The following is a 23,491-nucleotide window of genomic DNA, read 5'->3' on the forward strand; positions in this document are numbered from 1 at the left end:
CCGGCCAAGTTTAAACACCCCCCCCCGGCACCGCCGGGACAGCCCGAGTTTGCGGGAGTTGCGCGGGGCCGCGGCCCGGGTGCGGGGTTCGGCTGCCGGGGGGTGCCCCGCGAAGAAGACGCCCCGCTGCTGCCTATGAGGGTGCCGCGGGGCAGGGCGAGCCATGGACGGCGGCGGCGGGGTGCCGCCCGCCCTGGAGAAGAACGCGGCGGAGCTGACGGTCATGGACGTGTACGACATCGCCTCGGCCGTGGGGCAGGAGTTTGAGCGGGTGATCGATCAACACGGCTGCGAGGCCATCGCCCGCCTCATGCCCAAGGTGGTGCGGGTGCTGGAGATCCTGGAGGTGCTGGTGAGCCGCAACCACATCAACCCCGAGATGGAGGAGCTGCGCCTGGAGCTCGACCGCCTGCGCCTGGAGAGGATGGACCGCATCGAGAAGGAGCGGAAGCACCAGAAGGTGCGGGATAAGGCGGGGAGGGACGGACACGCGGAGGGGCAGGGCTGCAGCCGCTGGGGACAACAAAGCGGGCGGCTGGTGCGGGCCGGGATGCGCGGAGCCGATGGGAGCAGGCGGGGCACGCAGTGGGTACGGCCAGGGCAAGCTCATGGCTCTGTGTGGATGCTGTCTTAGCGCCGCTGAGCGTTTGGGTGTGTTGTTGTTTTCCTTCCCTCCTGCAAGTTTTCTTCCTCCTTCCCTTTCTCCACCCTTTTCCCAGCCTCTGCGTTTCCTTCCACTTGAGTCTCCCTGCTCAGGACTCCTGCTCCATCTCCCTCCCCTGATGACAGGATAGCGCTGCTTCCTGCTAGGCCAGGAAAAGTCACTGACCGTGATACACTTTTCCTAGAGCTGTGAATGATTTGGCAGTCTAGTTTTCCTGGCACACTCACCGGGTAGGCAAATCACAGGAGAGAGATGGAGGTCCGAGCGATTTCAGAGCAGTGTTAGAGCTGAAGAATAGAGAAGAACACTCTCCCAGATTCCCGCTCCATCCTCTGATGCATTTTGTCCCTTGGCTTGATCTGAAGCGGTCATAGTGTTCCCTGACCCTATTCCTGTGAAAGCCCAAGATCATTTCCCATATCCTGTTACCCTCATGTATCAGGACAGCATGAGCTGCTCCACTTACTGCAGGGAAAGCGTCAGATCCGCTCCTTAAACCATCCAGAGAACTGATTTAAAGAAGTGGTCCTAGTAAGTGGCTGTGCTAACGCGTCATTTCTGGCTCATGCCATTCCTGCTTGCACACACAGATTCGGGATAAAGAGAAGATAGAGAATTGCTGGAAGAGAGACCTCAAACTTTGAGAGTTGGCTTTAACTTGAATCAAGTTTTATATGGTTTAGAAAGAGCCAGCTGGGGGACTTTCATTTAGCATATGGAAATCCAGGATAATTCCTGCAGCATTTTGCAGAGGAAATCTCAGGGTAGTGTCTCTGAAAAGGATGGTAGAAGATCTTTAATGTAGAAGAGCCTCCAGAGTCTGAAGTGGGAAGGTCTGGAGAACAGGTACAAGTACTTGTTCTTGGTTTTTTGAAGGCGCATCACCTCTGGGAAGAATCTCCCTGCTGAGATCTCTGTATTGCCGGTCAGCAGGAACTCCACCTCAGTTATTTACAGAATGCTGCATGGTGAAGTGGATACCAACCTGGGTCCAGCAGCAACACCCAGTGTCATTGTACGGCCGATGTTCTACGTAGATGCTTCTGAAGTTCATTTATGTTTAAAAGCTTCCTGAACATGTCAGCTGCATAACACTGTGCTCGCCAGCTTCAGCTGATCTCCCTGCAGTTCACCACCTCTACTCTGCCAGCTTCTCTGATAGCCCTGAAACAGCTCAAAGAGGGCTCAGACAATCCAGATGAAACTTTGGTGCCAACATATTTTAACAGGGCAGATCAAATACATGAGACATAGGTATTCTTTCAATCAAGTTGATTCCCAGTGCACTCAGTCCCTATAGAGCAATAGTGGCACATCGTCTGTGTCCCAGTGCGAGGGTTTGAAGACTGACTCTTTTGCAGGGCACGTACTGATAAGCAGAAAAAGCCAGAGACTGAGAAGTAGCTGTGACCCAAAAGTCATCCAGACAAGCTTTTAGTGGTCCTTGCAGGCATCAGTTTGTGAGGATTTTAGCACTTAACACTTTACCTGTAAATCTGTTTTGCCTATAAAACTGGCTTAGCACTCTCTGGAGTTTCCCGAGCTGCCTGGCACCTACTGGCCCATAGATCTGCCTTCTCTGCTTCACGCTTCTACTAACGAGGGTTCAGAAGTGAATTTCTGCTCCAATTCATGGGCTCTTCAATAGCAAGAAATAGGAAAGCTTGCCCAGGCACACTGTGGTATAGCTGTGTGTTTACATTGCAGCCACACATTAACAATAGAAGTTTAGCTAGTTTGGGTTTCTGTGTTGGTTCTATTTTGGTTTTATCAGAATGCTCATAACTGATGAATGTGCTGTTTTCTTAGCTGAAGTAGGTCACTGCGTTATTCTAGCTACAGAGTTGTAATAGGCAGCAGCACTGTAATAGCTATTTGGCAATATACATTTCCTTGCAGATTTGCTTTTATATTCTGAAGATAAAGAGTTTCAAGTAAAATAAAGGTTTTCTTGATAATTAAGCTGACAGCCTATACAGTACTACAGTATTTTCTGCATAATTCTTAAATAAGTGTTCTAAAATCACAGCAATGTAGTAATAAATGCCACAATAAAATGGCATTTGGACCCCACAGTCAATAGGAACATGATTTCCCATTATCAGAGCATACATTCAGAGCAGAAAGCTACCCTTTAATCTCTCAGCAGAGCTTATTTTAGCTGAGAGCTGTGCCTGGCAGGGTTGTTGTCTGCATGTGTTTTGTTGTTAGGTAGGAGAGGACATGCTGGCTGGATGCACAAGTCAGCAAGTGACTCAGCCTGGCTCCAGTGATCTGCATGCAGCTTTCGTGTTTGAAGCACATACATGAAAATGGGGCAGAGAATGCCCCTCACTGCACAAGTATGATTTACAGCAAAGGCTTTTGGAACACGTAAAGCTCTAAATACAACCCTTTTTCCTTGAGGACTGTATACTTTTTGTCCTAATTTGACCTTTACAGGGATTGGTGACAGCTGCTCTTGACACACAGTGTCCCGACACATGGGAGCTGTTTTGACTGGTCTCACTGCTGCTAACACAGATGCCACTCAAGGCATTCCATGTAGAACAATTTACATAAGAAGCAGCAGCTTTGTGTTTATGATGTGGACTGGGAGCTCTGGGTTTGCTGCTCTCATTATTTTACACTTGTGTTTCATAACACAGCGTTAGACTACAGATGCAGCTCTTTCAAAAGGAGCAGCGCTGGTTCTCCTGGGCTGTGCTGTGCTGTGTGATGTTTCTGGGGCATTTATAACAGCTTTTGTGCTACCTCCTGGGATGCAGGAGGTAATGGTTGCTCACATTCAGTTACCTTTTCTAACACAGCAGTCCCCTTAACCTGGCCCTTGCAGCAAAATGGGGCCTAAGAAACCATCCTGTGGGTAATGTGCATGTCAGAAATGTTTGCATGAGGAATTGTCTCCTCATGTGTGGATGCCTGGATGCTAGCATTAGAAATGTAGATGTCTTCTAAGGAATTCTAGTCTCCTTTAACTGTTTTCTATACAAATCACAGTAGGATTGTTAGTTTGATCTGTAAATAGTCGAGTCAAAGGCTCTTCACGTGTTTAAAAGTATAAATGTGTTGTCCTGATCTACCCTTTAGGAATTAGAACTGGTGGAGGATGTCTGGAGAGGGGAGGCACAGGACCTCCTTACTCAGATTGCACAGCTGCAGGAGGAGAATAAACAACTGATGACAAACTTGTCTCACAAAGACATTAATTTCACAGAAGAGGAATTTCAGAAGCATGAAGGCAAGTTTGATACTTCAAATGCAGTACGTGCTTTTGTTATAAAAAGCAATACTTGATCAGAATGTTTTGACTGGATATTCTGGCTCTTTTCCTATAGATTAATGCAGGTCTGGGTTGGGGGGGTTGTCTGGGTTTTTGGTTTGTAGTTTTGGTTATTTTTTTACCTAATAGAACATCTCTGATGACATGGTGGCACCAAAGACATGATAAGAGGTGGAAACAGGAGGGGAAGAAAAGCCTGAACAAGTTTTTATTTGGAAGAGGAGCATATCTGAAACTAAAGCCTAGCTTCAATTTTTAGTCTATCACTTTGTTTCTTTTTAGTTAACACTTTGCAAAACCCATTCTTAAACCCTCCTTGTGATTCCTAATGCAAACAGAATAATCCATTCAGCAGTTTAGTTCACACCATTATGCACAAAAATAAGTGCAAATGTTGATCTATTCAGGGTAACTGTAAAGCAGCAAATCAAGATTCTTAGTCTGAATTATATCAGTCTCCAATAGGGAGATATTCTAGGACAATTCTCCTATAACAGGAGTGATTGGTTTGATTTGGTTTACCTGCCTTTAGCGTTCCTCACTTGTTTGGTACTTAAAAGCAATTTAGAGTAAGTGAAGAGATTTATAATCCAGGGAGTGGATGAATCCAGAACAGCTGAAACAGCCACTTTGTGAGCAGCTTCTTTCTTGAGGCAGAATGAAGTTCAAGATCATAGAATCACAGAATAGTTAGGGTTGGAAAGGACCTTAAGATCATACAGTTCCAACCCCCCTGCCATGAGCAGGGACACCTCACACTAAACCATCACACCCAAGGCTTCGTCCAACCAAGATACAAGATTCTGAGTTGGAAGTACAGGTAGAGTCCACTGCAGCAATTCAAGCTTCCACCCAGGTCAGCAAACAGCTCTTTCCCCAGAGCAGGTGAACAGATATCTACTTGCTCCACAGTTCCTAGCACATAATTTAGGCTGCTAGATACCAAGTCTATTTCATCATACTTTGCTGAGATTTAAGCTGAGGTGTTGTGCAGGTTTGGGGATGAGGCAGCCCTGAGCCCAGAGATGGGGTAGACAGCTGAGAATGCTAACAGCAAAACATGCTGGTGATGGTAAGTCAGTGTGGAAGTGGATGTGCATGGAGAGGACCATGGTCCACTGCTTCAAGCCACAGCTCCACTTTCAGTAGGTTCTGATGGTCAGTAAAGTCCTAGCTCCCTCCAAAGTGTAGCACCCTGTGTGTAGTGTGCAAAGTCACTGGCTGGGCTGGAAACAAGAGCACACAGCTGAGCCATTGTAGCTCTCCAGTAAAGTGTTAGGAACAAAGTGTTAGGTGTCCTTGTGCAGATGCCAGAGGTTGGGATTAGATGGAGGCTTGCTGCAGGTGGATGAAACCCTATCCAGCACTGCGGAGGTTGCACTTGGTTTTGCTTTCTCCCCACTTACCCTGGGGAGGAGTGTAATGGAATCTTCAAAAAGCTAGAATTATTAAACCTCAAAATCTCCACTTTTTTAAAAAGCAAATGCAACACTTTGAATTTAGGAGTCAGTTATTGACAAAGAGAGGGCTCAGTATCAGCCTCACAAACTCCATGCAGCATTTTAGGATGGCAGCGTTGAGTCATGGACCATGAAGACTGACATCTCATTATAAAGAACCAGCTTCCCCTTTGGTTTGTCTTTGGGTTTTTTCCTTCCAGTGGGTATCTCCCTCACTGCAGCTCATGTGCTTGTATTTAAATATAGCCATACTCTCCACATCCAGCCAGCCAAGCAAATGCCAGGCATGCTTTTCATGTTATTTTTACTGTCTACCCAAGTATGATAACACAAACAAAACCTATAAACCCATTCCAGAGATCATGTTCTGGGTTCACTGATAGTCTTTGGAGAAAATTATCAGTTTCAATTAAATCATATTAATTTATAGCAACCTCATCTTATTATTGGGGCCTGTGATATCAAACCCAACTGTTTTCCTTTTAGGCAATTTTGTCATTAATGAATGGGGATAGATTTGTCCCAGATGACTCATCTGGATAATGTCAAAAGCAGTCACTCTGCCTTTTTCAGTCTCCATCATTTGATCTGATACACGTAGAGGCAGAGGCAGGCTTTCAAGCTAAATACTTTGTTAGCTGGGCTGTGACCACACTCCAGTCTTCCTATCTCAGCATGATTTAGTATTGTGATCATGTCTCCCCTCAGTGGCTAGCCCCTGGGATTAACAGCTTGCTGCTTACTCACCAGGCAGCTAAAGGAGTTATTTTTAGCACAGGCAACAGAGGCCAGTGATTGAATGTGCAAGACTTTGAGACCCAATCTTGTGAATTAACAGTCACGTCAGTTCACAGAGCCTGGCTGTAGCATAATGAGGGTGTTTAGGAGAGAGGCAGAGGCAGTCCTATCTAAACAGGAGTGTTCTGCACTGCGCAGAGCAGGGTTTGCGTGAAAGGACATGTAGCAGAATATAAAACACACAGCTGGGGTGAAAGATGAGTCTGCAACCTCCATTAATGCTGCTCCTCCCAAGCTCAAACCGATGGTGCTGACTGATTGGAATATCCTAGTAAATTGCCACAAGTAAACTTGACCCAATGTGTGGCAAACAGGACAAGCAGGCTGCTGTTCCACTGCAGCGAGGGGAGCTGCTGCCTCAGGCTGGCTGTGGCAATGCAGACAGGCAGCAGGATGTCAATGGTTGCGTGAACCTCTTGTGCTGGGCTGCTGAGGAACCTACAACTCCCTTTCAGAAGTGCAGGCAAGCTTCCAGTCTGAGTATTTAGGTAGTGGTACAGTGCCACAGGTCCTGCCTGGCACTTTGGCCTGTTGGGATAGATGTGACACAACACTAAATGGGTCCCTAAGCATAAAAGATGTTATTTTTCCTTCTTTTTTTCAGCCTTTTAACTTCTCCTCTCCCCCAGCTGCTTTCCTTTCTCTTGCTTGAACAATGCTGCGATCACAGCAGTGCACAGGAAGCTGCTCATAGGATATGCCATAGGAAGCCAGCTGGGTGTGCCGTTTCAGACCTTGCAGTTGCTAGAGTTTGAATCATTTAGAGATAATGACTTTACATTTAGGGCACTTAGTGATTTCCCTCCCTCTTACCCAGTGCCTGAGGAAATGGAAGAAGATGTGACTGATTCACAAACACTTCCCACCTTTCCTTTCTCCTCCTCTTGAAAGGAAAATGATAATGTAGTGATCTGTGCACACAATTGAAGGCTTTTGGGTTCACCAAATGTTAAGGAGAAAAAATGAGCACAGTGGGAGGAAAAGCAGTCAGCACTGAAACGGTACTTTATTCTTTAAATAGCACCTGCTCTCCAGAGATCTCAAAACATCTCACAAGTACTAATGAATATAGGTGCACTCACTATTCCTAGCTCCTGCTGGGGTGACACCACCAGTCTAAAGTTTCACTGCAGTCCCTCTGTACTTCAAGGCAGAATTTGGGGGTCTTTATTTGTTTTTAAATACAGCTGATGCTTTAGGCCCCAGCAGAGGGTGCATCCAGGAACCTGTAAATGAGATTTGTGCACACAGTGCGGTACCAGACGTGTTAAGCAGCAGTGTCAGTGTCTACTTGTCCTCCCTTGGTGGCTATTGAGCTGTTACCACAGTGAAGAATTAAATTTACCTTGCAAAGAACTAGAACCTAGAGCAGAGAGGTGATAAGAGCCAGGGTCCCAAAACAGAGCACTCAAACCTACCACTGAATTAAAAGAGATGAGAATGTAATACTAGAAGATGAACAGCATGTCACACTCGGCTCTTTTCTAGGGTTTGAGAGGAACATGTACTCTGAACTGAATTCCCAGCCATCATGATCACCAGTTTTCTTTCCAGCAGAGTGGTTTCCTGTTCTCTGCTCTACCATAGCTCTGGTCCTTCAGTGGTGAGGGATCAGAGCTGCTGTTCCCCTTGTTTGCAGTGCTGTGCTTTTCTTATGCCTGCATGGCAACCCACAGCTCTGCAGGAGTGCACAGTTACTGCCTTTCTCTCTCCTTCTCTCAAGTTTGTCTTGCTTTACTGTCTTATCCATCAGTTCCAACTGTAGGTGATCTGTAAGCTGGAGTTCCTCAAGGCGTGCAGCCTACATTCTCTTTGGGAGCAACTTTTGATATCTCTGATGAAGGGATCAGAAAGTCTGATGAGCTGATGTTAGAAAGCAAAGGCCTGACTGGCTGGATACATTTGATGTGTATGCAACGTATTTCTGATGTGGGAACTGCTTTAATATGTTGAAAAGAAAGTGGCTTTCCAGCCACCCCAGATGGGTGAGTGAAGTCACCACCTGCAGTTCATAAATGGAGGAAGCTGAGGACCCATGTAACTAACTAGTTTGCCAAAGGTTATAGAACCAGAACAGACGCTGGATTTGAGCTCCTGCTTGGATTGAACTTAGGACAGAGCAGCCACACACTGCCCTGGTCACAGGCTTTTATTTTCAAGCCATCCTATGGGATGTTGTGCTACATGATTTTATGCGATAGTTTAGGACCATCAAACTGCCTGTGCAGTTTCCAGGAAAGGCTAGGGAAGTAGATTTATTATCACACCAAGTTCAATCATCTCTGGTTTTGCTCTGACAAGCCCATCACTGCAGTGCCAGTTCCCAATTATCTATAGCAAATAACAGAAGAATGCAATAGGGTTGCAAAATATGAGGAGAAAATGTATGACCATAATTCAGATTAAATGTCTGCTCTAGATTCAGGGTGCAGGTATGCTCTGAAGGCCCTGCTTCCTCTCCTTTTTGAATTGGGTTTTAACATAGAATCATTCTAGTCCAGCACTCCTCAGCTGGTTTGGATCTAAGTGCAATCCACAGCAGGGACATGTTGGTTAGAGCTTGCTGAGGATCCAGACCATCCTTTTTACCCCATCAGGGTCCTGGCCAGCTGATTCCACAGATCATCACACAATAACCAAGCTCCTTGGGGCATACTGCGAACACTGATGTCAAACTGCAGAGGCACCAAGAGGTATCCGTGTCACTCCACTGTTATAAATATTTCTGAGGACTGTCGGTTCCTTCTTTAAGGACTTCCTGTGCAGTGGCTTTACGGAGTGGATTGTGTCATCTATGTTCCCTGTTACCCTTGAAGTAATCCTTAAAGCATCTTCCAGCAGCATCTCTGTAATTCTACCAGCAGGCAACTTCCAGGGTCTTTACCTAAATATCTCTCACTATTGTTCCAGTCTCAGCAGCTTCTCATTGTCCTCAGGTTTTTTCCTGTGTTCTTTTTTTAACCAGGAATGTCAGAGAGAGAGCGGCAAGTCATGAAGAAGCTGAAGGAAGTGGTAGATAAACAGAGGGATGAAATCAGAGCAAAGGACCGGGAACTCGGACTTAAAAATGAGGATGTAGAGGCTGTAAGTGGCTCTGAGTCTTCCTATTTCTCTTCTTTCTCGTCCATACTTCCACAGCCTGGGTTCAGTTTTAAATCAGTGTAGGATCTGTAAGCAATGCCAGATGATTAGTCCGGTAACTGACGTGTCCAGCATAACTATGGAGTGTCCAAAACCATTAGGGAGCAGACACACACCCTCTGCTGAGTCCATAAAGACCAGCCACACTTGGAAGTGACTGGAAACCAGTGTAACAAGAGAGGAAGACGGGGGAAGGACAGCTTGTTTTGTTTGTTTCCTAAAGGACCTCATAGCTCTCCCCTTCCATGGGAACAGGACAGGGAACCTACCCTGGCTTCTTGTATCTCTCTCTGCTTTGGCAGTGCAAACCTCCTCAGCACCACCAAGGAATCCCTGCTGAGGTGAGCGAGCTGCTGTATGTTTTACAGGTACTCTCTGCAGAGTTTGGCAGCTGGACCCCACACACGCACTCCCACACCAGGGCTGCAATTTGGATTACTTCTTTGCACAGGAAGGGAGAGGAGGAAGGGCCTGAGCTCAGCCCAGGTCACTTACTTTGGCCAGAATGTCACCGAGAGAGGATGGGTGTTCCTAGGGACCATAGCACAAGAGATCCGGCTTTAGTCTTGATGAATCACAGACTCCACTGTGACTGTGGGAATCACATGATGTCTTGGCTCTTTCTGTGTCAGGAGGAATGACCTCCTTACCCATATTTTGCTTCCCATCCTCATGCTGCCTCATCTCCTGAGGCCATGGGACTTCTCTGTGCTAGCGAGGGCCAGACCTAGATAATCCCTGCTCCAACCAAGTGCCTCTGGCAAGTGCTGTGGCCTCTCACACTGGTGCTGCCCATGAAGTGGCTTGCAGGTCACAGCCTGCCTTATGAGAGCCTAAGAGCAAAAAGCAAAGTTGGAGTATGAAGTACTCATATATTGAATATGAGGATTCCTCTGTTTTGTCTTTCTCTCTTGTACTCTGGGTTAAGATTTGATTCAGAATTCCATAATCCCTATCGCTGAACTTTGCTCTTTTGAAACATATGTTTCAAGAAGTGATGGATTAGCTGGAGGAAAATGCCTCTTTACTCTAGAAATCAGTTAAGTTTTGGTGACTGTAACTGTAGTAGATAATTAGATATTAAAAAACAATGGGAGTAAGGAAGGAGAATTTTCCAGATGAAATTCAACAGGAACCCACTATTTTTCCTTTAACATGATGTTTGGGACTTGGCCATCATGACTGAATGGATGCTGACTTATTGCATCCATATTTTGCAGCTTCAGCAGCAACAAAACAGGTTAATGAAGATCAACCACGACCTGCGGCACCGCATCACTGTTGTTGAGGCTCAGGGGAAGGCGCTGATCGAGCAGAAGGTGGAGTTAGAAGCTTATCTTCAAACCAAGGAGCAGGAGATGGGCAACCTGAGAGCAGAGCTGGGGAGACTGAGAGAAAAACTGCAGGGTGAGGACAGCCAGAATGGGGAGGAAGTGAAGGTAAGAGGCACTTTAAATCACTTTGTAAACAGCCTTTATAAAAGGTTTGGAATTCATCCCAAGTACCTTGTTGGATAAATGTGATTGATGCACATCGGAGGCAATGGTGGGAGTTGAGGACAGCATCTTGTGATCAGGTGTGACATACAGAGAGCAGGAAAGGCCCCATAAGGTGGATGATGACCTCTCCTTCCTGAAGGAGGGAACCGGTCTCACAGAAGGCAGTGGGATGTCTGCATTAGACAGCAGCTCTCCCCTTAGACTTGGCTACCCATCATACAGCCTTGGGAGTGCAGCGTTTTGGTCATGAATGAGGCTGCAGAATTCACCAACTATTAACAAATCATTGCTTCAAAAGAGAGTGTTCTATTAAAACCAACATGAATCAATCCCAAATCACTGGAGCATCAGCTGTTAGTTTGTACTGAAGGCAGACAGTGGTTTAGTAGCACTAATGTTTGGTATGTTTGGCCTCATTTTGTTTGTCCATATCAATCCTTTCCTCCAAAGGAAAACAAACCCATCCTTGAACAGTCTGGGGTTTCCAGTAGATAAGCAGCTGGCAAGTAGCTTAAACTCTGCTGAGCATACAAACATGTGAGCTCTGATGGGTCCCAAGAGAGCAGTGCACCATGATGGTGGTGGCATGTGAACCACAGTAGAAAAGAAACTGTTGTCAAAAGCAGTCCCAGAGGCAATGCAGAACCTGCACACTTGGTCCTCGCAGTGCTTATGGCACTTTTGATCTGTTAGGACTAAGTTGGTCTATTGCTCTCAAATCAACACATAAATATTTGAAGGCATCTTTTAGAGGAACCCAACTTTGGCCTTAGTTCTGCTTTTGCTTCCTGTTAGAATTTGTGCAGTGAAGTGTTACCAGTGCAAATGCCCATGAAAAGCAAATGTTACTGCTTGGGTACTCAAGTGCTTGCAGGAACAGGCAGAGACAAATCTGCAAATTGATTTGGTGCTGAGGTCAGAGCAGCAGGGATACAACTCGGAATCATTGAATAGTTAGGGTTGGAAAGCACCTTAACTATTCTTTATTCTAACCTGAGGGGAGCTTCCTGAGAAAAGGATGCATCCCTGATCTGTTGCATCCTTTACTCCTCTTTATGGTTCCTACTATTTTTCCTTTGTGCATATGACACTGCTTCTGCCTTAGTAAAGCAAATATGCTGTATTTTGCTTTCCTAATGTCGCTCTTAGAAAAGTACAAAATAGGATAAGGGGCATCATGATATGAAAGAACTTAGAGGAGCACTATCATGCAGGCTGGATGCATTGGTGACTGCTCCAGTACCAAGCAGTATCATAAATGCCTGATAGACTGCAGCAGACTGACACATCCAATTCACTTGTAGTAGGCAGGAATATACATCAACAAGTGGAGGCAAAGGCTGATGGGGTCCCCTGGTCCCCCCTGGAATGTGACAGCCAGTGCTGTGTTAACATGTCACTGCCGAATTGGGCAAGCACTGTATTAATAATGAAAAGGATTGTTTCATTGCTGTTAATTCAGCCAGGACACCCAGCTTTGTATATGGGGCTGCAGAGCCTCGGCCTGGAGCCAGCAGGAGTGAAAGTGCCTTCAGTCTCTGAGAGAAAGGATGCATTCTCTACCTCTCTGTAACTCATCAGTTCCATGGCAATGGCATCTCTTCTAATTAGAGCCCTTCCCCACTCTCTTTGCCAGGATGATGGCTAGACAGGAATTGCAGTGGCAAGCAGGAAGCTGGAATAGCTGCATACTCTGGAATGGACATTGCTTGTTGGCTCAATCAAGACATTTGCACTGGCTACAGGTGCTCAGTCTGTGCTGATTTGAGCAAAATCTAGCAAAAATAGCTTATTTGGGCAAAGGTGTGGGGCAAACTGAAAGAAAAGGCGTCAGCTCAGACCCTAATCTAGAGGGGTGAAGAAAGTGTTTGGGTAGTTTCCTTTGAGCCTCTTGTTAGGTTGCACCAGTCTTTTAAACAAGTGTGTTTGGATGAATGGGGTGAATCAAACGGAAGGACAAGTGCACGCTGCTCTGCTGCTCTGTCTGCAGGACAAGGGCTGCAATCCCTGCTGTAGAAATTGATACTGCACCAACCTTAGCCTAGCCAAGGTTAACCTGAAGTCAGGTACCAACAGACAGTAAAACTGTTCCACAAACACATGAGCTTAAAAGAGGGTAGGATCAGGCCTACAAAAAACGGGCTCTGCTTAAGAACTTCAGTACTTAGCTCCTCAGCTCACGGAGCTGTTCTTGCTGAGAGTCTGTCACAGGAAAAACTAATTCCTTCTTTATTTTTCCTCTTAAAATTGGTGTGTCTCTCTTAAAAGAGGATTTAATAATGCTGAAAGGAAGTTGGGAACTAGATGGATAAATACTTCCAACTGCTCAGGTGTGCACTCGCATGGTGAAGTTAAAGCCCACGTTTCACTTCCTAGGCAGAACCCAACAATGATGACTGCCTCTCCGACTCAGAGAAGATGGCATTGGACTTAAAAGATCCCAATCGTCCAAGATTCACCTTGCAGGAGCTCCGGGATGTCCTTCATGAGAGGAATGAATTGAAATCTAAAGTGTTTTTACTTCAGGAGGAGCTTTTATACTACAAAAGGTAGGTTAGAGCTCCTCTGCTGTTGCATGCTAGACACAGAGGAGCCATAGGGCAGGTCTAGATGTGCTCTGCAATAGTGTCCAACAAGCTTGTACATCTACAAAGGCTTCAAGTAGAGATTGCAAGCATATGGCTTTAGTTTGAATCTGGTTCCTCATAGTGGGAAAAACTATGTCCTTCCCTAATTCCCAGGTTCCCCTGAACTTTAGAATGATTACAAATATTTAACACTTTTGAATGCAAAAATGAGGACAAGAATGGATCTAAAATGAAAACTTTAGAACTTTTATTCAATGCATTCCTCTTCTCCCTCTCCTTGTCAGGTGGAAAGACAATATTGAAAGGAGACCCAGTTCTAGGTGCTGTCCCTTGGTTGATGAAATCCATGGGAGATGTTTCCAATGAGCTTTGAACAGATCTTTTTGCATGTCTTCACCAACAGCATTATCTCAGATTTCATTTTAAAACTTAAGGTGCTTCCATGGCTTGGGAGGAGAACATTCATTGTTGTTTCTTTCTTTCAAGTGAGGAAACTGAAGAAGAAATGAGATCCCCTCAACCTACACCCATAATTCAGCCTAAACCCTCAACTCAGCCTGAATCTGGAATCAAACGACTGTAAGTAGCCTATTTTCTAAGGATACTGGAAATAGTCTGCAAACAACAAGTGTCTCTTGAGGGTAGGACAGTTTTAAAGAATTTAACAATGAAGACAACGACATCCCTAATGGATATGGGAGAGACACTGAGGGAGCACATGACAGCTATCAGCAAACAGAAGTCAGCTTTGGCCAAAACTGCTGCCTATTTCTGGGACAACTTTTGTCTCGGATTATTTCCTGTGGCACCTTTTGCTCCCTAAATGCAGAGAGCAGCGGGGAGTCCAGCAGTGCTCCATGTGCTTGTCTGTGGCCAGACTGCTGTGCCCACTCCAGTTCTAATGATTCCTTCTTAAGTACACTCTTCAGGCTAACTGAAAGAGCCTGTGTTGCAGTGTTTGGTTATAGCTGGTATGAGATGTTAAACACAGACACTGATCTTCCTAGGGAATCTTCTTGTCTGGGCTGCATAGTCATACTCCAAAGAGAGGTGCTCCTGATGGTGGTCTTCACCAGAGCACCTCTCAACCTGTCCTGTGTGCCCAAAACTGAAGTTGGTGCTGGATCTCAGTGTGCGAGGACTGCAGGAACAATGCTCCTGTTCAGGTGCAAGTCCCAGTTCCTTAACACACTGACCCTAAGGTGATGGAGTGTCAGAAACCCACATCGTGCTCGGAAGACATGTGAAGAGCATTGTTCACAAGTAAAGTCAGGGGCAGCACTGTGGCAGTTGGGTTTGCAGAACAAGGCTTCCTCACAACCTCGCTGTGCCTGTTTCCTTGTTGAACTAAGCCTTTAGAGCCTGACTTGCACTACGTGTACAGCACAAAAACCTTTGTTTGCTGAACAGATTTGCTGCTGGAGAGGATTCCAGCTTCCTTGGGTGTAAGAATCCCACCTTCTTCTGGTGAAGTATTTCATGTTGCTGCCCAAAACCTAAGCTTACTGTCAGAGGTGTGCATTTACTTGTATCAATTATAAAATCAGTGTTAGCCAGTCCATCTATCTGGTGAAACTCCCTCCTTATACATTTATTTATTCCAAATTAAGTCTTGTAATCTTGCAGCAAGTCTTTGGATTTTTGTGGGACTGGAAGCTTAACTTTTTTAACTGCATAAATGATCTTTGGAACAGCCCTTTGTTTCCACATAAAAAGCCCTTCCATCCTGCCCCCATGTCCAGAACCTTCCATCCTTGTTTAATAATAGCAGCAGCCCTGTGAGAGCAAGTTCCATTGGAAGAGCTGCTCTGATCCAAAACACCATAAAGTCAGGAGGGCTCTTCTGATTATTTTTGCTGTGTTTGTTGAGAGAACTCTTCCCCTCACATGACTAGAAAAAACACTTTTGAGTTTGGACTTTCATCCTGTGGCTGTGACGATGATAATGCTTCATTTCATGAGATTTCCACTGTAAAGCTTCTCTTCTAATATTTTAGTACTTTTTAAAGCTTATCCCATTGATGGGAGTGGCTGGTTTCAGCTGACACTGTTTGAGGGGATGGCAGTTTCCATGCTTGATATATGAAGCAAAGACAGCATAAAAATGTAAACAGACATTGTAAGACAGAGCACACACTAAGGAGGTGTTAGCTTTGACTCTGCCCTCTGCACGCGTGTGGGCAACACAGGGAGCCATGGCAGGAGGCATGTAAGTGTGTTCAACCACTTATCTGAGTGCTTTCTTTCTCTCAGTTAACTTACTGGTGCAAAGAGGTTCAGCATCAGTCAATGCACGTTTTCAGACACCTGCCCAATCTTTCTGCTTCTCAGATTCTGTGTTAAATTCATAGAACTAAACCCACACACAATAAGCCACAAAATCATGGTTGGGTCCCTTTCAGAAAAGGCAAGAGTCCTTTCCTGCCAGGCAGTGGAAGCACATACTGAGCCTGCTGTTAAGATGAAATTACTTTCTTTAGCTGTGATGCTCTGTCTCTGTCTACTCTCTCTTCCTTTAGCCATCATATTAAATAAGGGAAGATAAAACTTTCTACTTAAGTAACCTGAAGACTGGTGATAGTTGTCAGATTTATCTTATTCTTGCAGCCTGTCTGGATAAGATTTGTCTGGTGTGTTTCTTTTCTTTCCCCCCTCCTCCCTGTGTGTGTTGTCAACACTGTACTTGTACATGGGCTTTAGAAAGACAGGAAATTTCACTGCTGGAAAAACCAAACAACCCAAGTGTAGCATCTGTCCTGGTACACACCCCTCCTGCTCCTCCTGCAGTCTGTGCCTGCTGTGAGCTGTCTCCTGAGCTCCCTTCCCCTCTCCCAGGCTGGGTGCTGTTAGCCCCTTGCCATACAATTACCTGGGTAACACTGCCACATAAATCCCCTCCACACCTAATGATGCAATGAAAACCTGTAGTGCTGATATCTGCACACAGAGTGCCTTTATAAATGAAAGAAAGCAGGGTTGCTTTTCCCCTGCTTAAGACTTCTTGTGAACCCAGGACAAGACTTTTCCTCCTGATTAAACAAAAAGCTGAAGTACAAAAATAGGAGGCACTGATGCTGTCCTCTCCAGAGAAGCTTTATGCTTGCCTGGGTAATGTTCCCCTTCTTCCTTCACCACACAGCATTTCGGGGAATAAGACATATGTACATGTAGCCTGAGCCATCTGAGGCGTGCTCAGGTGACTCTGTGCTGCATCTCCATAAAGGAAGGAAAACGGAAGCTACAGAAATCAGCATGTGGGGGCAAACTCTGAGCTGTGATCTCAGGCTGCTTGATTTCTACACTTGTCTCTACCACATCACATGGCAGAGTTTTGATGAAACAGTGCAACCAGGGGGCTTCACTGAGGAGGAAGAGTACAAGGATTAAAAATGCTCCCTCTGTTTTGAGCAGAAAACGCTGTTTTGTTTTCCCTTTTAAGTATACATGCTTGTTTGTCACTGACGTAATGCCTGAAGCAGCCATAAGTTTTCCTCCTATTCTTGCAGTCTACAAAAGCTGATGTGTCTGTGTCATTTCTGCAGCTCACAGACCGTGCCACGTGTAAAAATAGAAGTCCTAGTTACTGCTAATGATACAACGTTTGCTTGTTTGTGTTCATTTCCAATGTAAGAATAGCAGTTAAGAGTGACTGTGTTGGGGAGAGCTGCGTTTGGTCACAAAATGCCTCTTGTGATTTCAACTTAATCTTTAATTGACATTAGTCCACAGTTCAAAAAAATATTTGGCACAAGGGAGAAGCTCTGAGGAGAATCCTTAGGAAACAGAGGGTGTCCCAGGTATGGATGAAGGTGTGTTGGCAGGTTTGCGTGGGGCTGGCTGGGCGCAGAGCACCCCCCACAGCGTGCTCTCAACCTTGAAGCTGCATGAGTTGTATAATGCATAGTGAAAGTGCTGAATGACAAAGAAACAGCCTTGCTGTGGTCAGCTAGAAAGTGTTTCTGCCAGGGTAGCTGCAAGGTTTCATATAAGTACTTAGTTGCCTGCAGTTGGCATCTTTCTGCATGTGAAGCAATAATGCAGGTCCTCTTGGAACAGATACACAGGCCCTTTAACCAAGTAGCTCACATAGGAGGTTACTTCAGTATTTTACCTGCAATCCTGTTTTTTAACTGGAAACTATCAGCTGTAACCTTTGTAAAATGGTTAACTGCAATGCTGGTCCTACCTAACCCTGTTTTCTGTGCAAATATCCAGTAGTCACAGCAGAGTCCTGTTTGGTATTTCTTAACATACACCTTCATCTTTCATCTCGTTATGTTTGTGCCTGTTTGTCTCTTGGGAAGAACAATGTGCACTCTGCTCTGCATTGCTAGAGGTGGTAACACGATGAAACCCAGCCCAGATCGCAGGCTGCCTCACAACACAAAAGTGGTATCTTTTAGAAATTCAAAAGCAATTGAAATGGTTACAGTGACTGCTTTTCCTAAATACGGGTTTTTCACTGAGGAGAGCTGTCTTGGGTGATGCAGATCCACCTCTCCCTGTTACATGTCCTGTGTGGTAATTCAAAGTAACCCCGTGTATCATGTTTGCCTCTTTTCTTTTTAATGGAATGCTTTTTCTTTCCCTTGCTCCAGTCTTACCTCTTCTGTGTCTGTACTTTCCTGACCAGGATCTTTACAGCCATAATGCCCATGGTAGCAGCTGGATTGATTCCAGACGATCCCACATTGCAGCCAATAAGAAGACTTGTGTCCCTTGTAGGAATTGTTTTGTAATACTGTTTGGTACTGTGGTTTCCTTTTGCATGACCCCGTGTTAACATGCACTGCTGGTTGCATTCTCATCGGCTGCCTGTGGGATCACAGAAGAACAAAGTGCCAATCAGAATGACCAGTCAGTACACAACTCATCATAGTCCTCTCCATGCTAATCCTCCAGTACTGACATTTGATCACTTTTGCCCTAATGTACCATGCTAAACCAATCATTACTCCTGAGGAAGTTGCTGCAATATGTGATTTTTAACCAGCATCTGTTACTTTTGCTTACTCAGCGTGTCTATTCACAATTCACACCACTGCTGTTTAAGAAACCCCTGTCACTCTAATGACTTGTTACAAATCAGTTTGTTAGATTTACAGAGTATAATGGCTGGGATCTATATTAATTTCCAGTGTTAATTATAGGCTGTTGCTTCCATGTCTTTCTATCTATGCACTGTATATTTTGTCTCTAATTATGTATTTCAGAACAGAGTTTACACTCCCAATAATCAATTCTATTATTCTATCCTTGGCTGTCTCTGGAAGATGTACTGATAGCTGTTAACACACAATCTCTTTGCATTAGAACTGCTGCTTTAGTGATCTTTATATTGGCAGCAGCAACACAGTGTTTAAATTCCCTTCCTCTCCACATAGACATGCTTTTTCCAGACCTCCTCCATGAGAATTTTCATGGCATAATAACAATTTTCATTGTTTCAGAAGGAATTAGAAAGCCTTCTGCTTCCTGCAGAGATTTTCAAGCATGTTTTTCTCTTACTCAATTTAATGATAAAGTGAAAAATTACTAAACTTTGACATTTGAAACTTACTGCATTAATACAGCAGTCCTTTGTGTGGACGTCACAATAGCAAGGCTGAGCAGGCAGAACCAGACACGCTCAGCAGAACGCCTCAGTGACTACACACTTCCTTTATCAGCTGGAATTGGATCTGGCCCTGAAAAGACACAGCATTGTACAGATTTATAAGCTCCTGTAATGAAGGTGGTAGAAAATGATGAGGCTAATTAAGTGCAAAAGACTTATTTTACTATTAAGGCTGCATATTCAAAGCCGGGAAATGTAGAAGTTCAGGTCCTGCTAGCAACGTTAGTCATCTGGCATTGCACTTGTGTAGCTTTTTGTATTGCTTTCTAGTAAAAAAAAATTTATTCTTAATATTCTTGATATTGCCATGCTTCCCTGCATGTGTGATAGGGTATTTTTTCAGGAAAGCTGCCTTAAACCTCACCTGACACCCAAATACAGCCTCCTCTATGCCTAGAGACATTGAAGGCAGAACTCCCTGGTCCACATGAGGTGGTTTGGATGGTCAGGATGGTCATACTTGAGGGGAGGCTCGGGGTGTGCAGGAAGGATGCTGAGGCTGGGGCCATCTTAATAGCCTGTCAAAGTTGTGTTTATATTTGCATAGTCTCTTCCTGCAGAGGCATTTAGCAGTTTCTGTGTCATTCACAACTGCATTTTGCTGGGTATTGTGCAACCCAACCAATATTTAACTCCTTAAGTGCCCTGTTAAACCCAATGGGTCTGCAGCCACTTCAAACCTTTGCTAGCTGGGACCACAACTTCTGTATTTCTCAGCTGACGTAAACACCACACTAACACCTCTTGTACTGACCCCATGACAAACACTGAATTTGCCTGGTCAAGTAACTTCATCCTTTACAAATAAACTGATACTAAGGATTTGGGGGCTGTATTTTCTTAGCTGTGTTGGCAGCTGGCAGTTTGTTGTTGTATTAAATGGCTGTTGGTTCATGTACGTCATTCTCTTAGAGCACCCAAGCTGTGTGACAGGAAATGACGTGCACACTCGTGTGCATTGGGTTAGAGCCTTCATCCTGCAAGCTCTGGTGTGCACACGTGCATTTACTCAGTTGGGTTTGCAGGAACCAAGTCTACGTATCAGATTCTGTACACTTGGAAACAAAAAGTGGAGGCTGTATTTTCTTATCTTATGAACTTCCCTGCTGACACCCTTAAAAACACGATCTATTTCTGCTGTCTGGTAAATTATCCAGATTTAATGCCAAAGATACCACTTTCTTTATGCCAAGAAACTAACATGTATCGTGTCGCTTCTTTACCTTGGGGCTGGAGAAGGGGGAATATACATTGAAAATGATATCTGCACCTTGTAGAGTCAACAGCATTTAGAGCTTATTTGAATGAACCACTTCCATAGCCAAACTGCTTGAGATTGCAATGACTTCATCTCTAATAACATTCTGACATGCACCCCATCAGGCTTCACTGCCTTGAGTTTTGCCGATGCAAACAGATTCTTTGCTCTGTTTTGTTGTGCTGTGTATCGGGGCGGGTGTTTGAAGTGGTTTCAAGACTGTAAATGGTGTTCTTTCTTTTCCCTCCCCTCCCTCCCTGGAAGGTTTAGTTTCTTCTATCGGGATAAGAAACGCATGCAGGCAGCACAGAAAAATGTCCACTTCCAGGATACTTTTGGAGAATGGTCAAATTCACATAAAGATGACTCCTACACCGAGCAAGGACAAGAAGCCCTGCAGCACCTGTGACTAAAGCCTTGAGGTGTTCTGTTTACCACAGTAGACCTCAACACTCCAGTAACAAGAAGCTTCTGTAACCAAAATCTGGCAGCTCATCACTTTCATTTGCCTTGTGCACCTCAGTGTGTTTGAGATGGACTCTTCAAGAGGGACTCCTCACTGTTTGCATGGTGACTGTTTGCTGGAAACAGAATCCAAGCTTTGTAGTGAACAGTCGCTGATGCCCTGGGACACCGAAGCTTCTAGACGACTTGTTTTGTGCTGAATAACAAGTCTATGGTCTTGGTCATGCATTAACTACAGTAACACAAGCTTCTTTAAACCAAAAAAGGACCTGTGCCATTATTAGAGGTTGTTTGCAGTGTACAATATCTAGTGGCAAAGACTCTTTTACCCTGATTGTTAACACTATTGGTTGTTTGCTTTTTCTTTTGGCAAGAACCTTTTCAAGAGGGACACACGGCTGCCGCTCCACAGCAGGTCACGGCGCTGCTGTGTCCTGTCACGTTCAGCTGACATCTGCATTCTGCAAAGGAGCGGCTTGGAAATCCACCCAACACAAACAGATAAACTGGAGTAGCCCTGAGAGGGACAGTGCGTGTACATTTCCCTGCTGCTTATAGTGCCTAAAGCATGAAGAAACTGATGTAGGAGGTGAGCGTGCCTTGTGTTTTGCCATGAGGTCTGCAGTGGTAATGGAAAACAAGTTGCTTATAAGGAGGAATTCAAACACTTGAATTCTTTCCTTCTTACCAGGGACTTCCCCCTAGAGCAGCAGGCAGCTGCTGTCAAGGAATTAGATCTCTTTCCCACAGACAGGTTTTTAATAAAGTCACACGCCACTTCTCTATGTAGATAAGATTGCCTAACTTGAGAGTAAAAGACACCCTCAGCAAGCTGACATGAGCTATTTTAACTGACTTAAGACATGACCCCAGCTCAAAATGCTTTCTCTAACTGATCTCAACACTACTTCTGTATGTGCAGGCTGCTCTGCTGGTGGTGGCTGATGTCTGGGTAACCTGTGGTTATAGGGCCTTTACTTGCCAGTAAAATCCCAGCACAGCTGAACTGCTGGGAGGTGGGATTTAGATCCGCTTTGCAAATGAGCTTGTGGGACCTTTGAGGCTCACTGAGGTTGTACTTAGAAAAACCATGACACTAGAGCCCCGTGTGGTGTAACTGTCAGTACAGCTGGGTGTCAGCTCTCACCCTGCCTCTGCACCACACTCCATGAAGGCACCCAACCAGGCAGGAGAGGGTGAGCACATCCATGGCTGTGTATGAGAGAGGTGCTGGGGTCATTCTGTGCCCTTGGCTGTGTGCTGGAGCACGTGCTGCTGGTGAGGAGCTGGCTGTAGGCAACTTCTGCGCATGTAGCTTAGTGTAGGGGGCTTCACCCCCAGCAACTACATCTGCTCTGTAAAGAGCCTCTTCTCAGGAGTGGCACTAACAACAGGAGACAATGCTCAGGCTGGAGTAAAGCTCCAACTACTCCAGGTACTGAACGTAGGAGGCAGTCCCAAAGGTCTCTTAGGTGACAGTGAGACAAGGGTTTAGCACATGCCAGTTGTTTTTAATACAGTGTGATCCAGGACTCTGGATTCTTCAGTGTGTGTGAGCCCATCTGGAGTGACACTGTGCCAGGAAACCATGCTTTGCAAGGGTGGGCTGGATGCTGCTTCACTCCTGACCGTAACCCTGCTCCATTTTGAACACAGACCTTCCCTGTGTTTAGGTGAAATGTCTCCTGTGCCACACTGGTATGGCAGAGGATGTGTGGTCTTAATATGAAACACACCTGCATCTGAAACAGTGTTGGTAGCATTAGGATTAGGCAGATAAGGTTTTGCCTGGTTATGTTTTGGTAACATCTCTTAAGTTTTATGCTTGCAGAAGATGTATCCATAAAACAGCAGCACTTCCTCCCTTGTGTGAAAAGCAGTTCTTAAGTGGGGGGAATACCTTCTATTGCTCAGATCTCGATTTCACTTCCATATTAGAGAAAAAAATAAATACACTACAGTTATATCAGGCAGTTAAATACTGAATGATTCCCATCAAGCCTCTCCCTAGCATAGTTTACAGTTGTTTGGCACATTTAGAATAGATGCAGTAATCAGAAACAATGCAAGAATGCAGCAGACACATGGCCTGAATAAGCACATTGTTTCTGCAATCAGCTGAGAGCAATGAGCTGGGGTAACAGAAACACACAGACAGAACTGATGTCCCAGCACCTCAGCTGTGCATTACACAGGATAGCTCCTGGCCTCCTGCACGTAAAGCTTGTCCCATACACCACAGCACTGCTGCCACCTCAAACCTGCAGCCAGTTTCCAACAGCAGCACTGAGCAGTGTGACCTTCCCCCATTCATCTCTAGCCTGGTACCTCAGAATCAAAATCAGCTGTTAACCACTTCACTCCTCATCCTCTGTTGGAAATGCTGAGTTTACACACTCCAAGTGCCATCAGAAAGGATGGCAGGTAGGGAAGAGGATGTAAAGATTTCAGGCTCTGCTATATATTGTTTCTCAAGTAAAATCTGCTTTTAGAGGAGGGGCCAGGACCTGTCGGGTGAGGGGTGCAGCAATATCCCATCTGCAGCGTGCAGGATCACTGACTTTTTTGGGTTGTTTTTTGCTTTTGTTTTGTTTTGGTTTTTTTTTTTTTGGTTGGGCAGTAAATCATTTTAACAGTTTAATAAATATTTCTGAAAAACTGAGAATTTCTGCAACACCTGAATCCTTTTTCTTGTGGGAAGTTAGTACCATCTCTCCT

At 45.1% G+C, this 23,491-nt stretch overlaps 2 protein-coding genes across 6 annotated transcripts in view; one reads left to right on the forward strand and one right to left on the reverse strand.

The window, feature by feature from the left end:
• Positions 1-20,847, forward strand: RILPL1 (Rab interacting lysosomal protein like 1). Of its 3 annotated transcripts, none has more exons than XM_061466210.1 (8): positions 1-460; positions 3,755-3,905; positions 9,171-9,289; positions 10,567-10,785; positions 13,222-13,394; positions 13,920-14,012; positions 18,067-18,154; positions 20,573-20,715. In XM_061466210.1, exons 1-8 carry the CDS (start codon positions 164-166, stop codon positions 20,576-20,578), a joined length of 1,146 nt encoding a protein of 381 aa, XP_061322194.1. In that variant the 5' UTR covers positions 1-163; the 3' UTR covers positions 20,579-20,715. The 3 variants fall into 3 exon arrangements, with proteins under 3 accessions (XP_061322194.1, XP_061322195.1, XP_061322193.1); XM_061466211.1 differs by lacking the exon at positions 18,067-18,154 and adding an exon at positions 17,156-17,230 and having other exon boundaries at positions 20,573-20,701; XM_061466209.1 differs by lacking the exon at positions 18,067-18,154 and having other exon boundaries at positions 20,573-20,847.
• The window catches only part of SNRNP35 (small nuclear ribonucleoprotein U11/U12 subunit 35), a 10,478-nt gene continuing 4,969 nt past the window's right edge, over positions 17,983-23,491 (reverse strand). For 2 of the 3 annotated variants that reach the window (XM_061466218.1, XM_061466220.1), the window contains one exon: positions 17,983-19,120. In XM_061466218.1, the coding sequence (XP_061322202.1) occupies positions 19,099-19,120 (22 nt within the window). In that variant the 3' untranslated portion in view covers positions 17,983-19,098. The remainder of the gene's footprint in view (positions 19,121-23,491) is intronic. The other variant, XM_061466217.1, reaches the window with a different exon arrangement.

This window comes from Pezoporus flaviventris, unplaced genomic scaffold (genome assembly GCF_033815535.1).
Source record: "Pezoporus flaviventris isolate CSIRO_AGI_PZ_B2104156 unplaced genomic scaffold, CSIRO_AGI_Pfla_v1 ptg000041l, whole genome shotgun sequence".
Classification (NCBI taxonomy): Eukaryota; Metazoa; Chordata; class Aves; order Psittaciformes; family Psittacidae; genus Pezoporus; species Pezoporus flaviventris.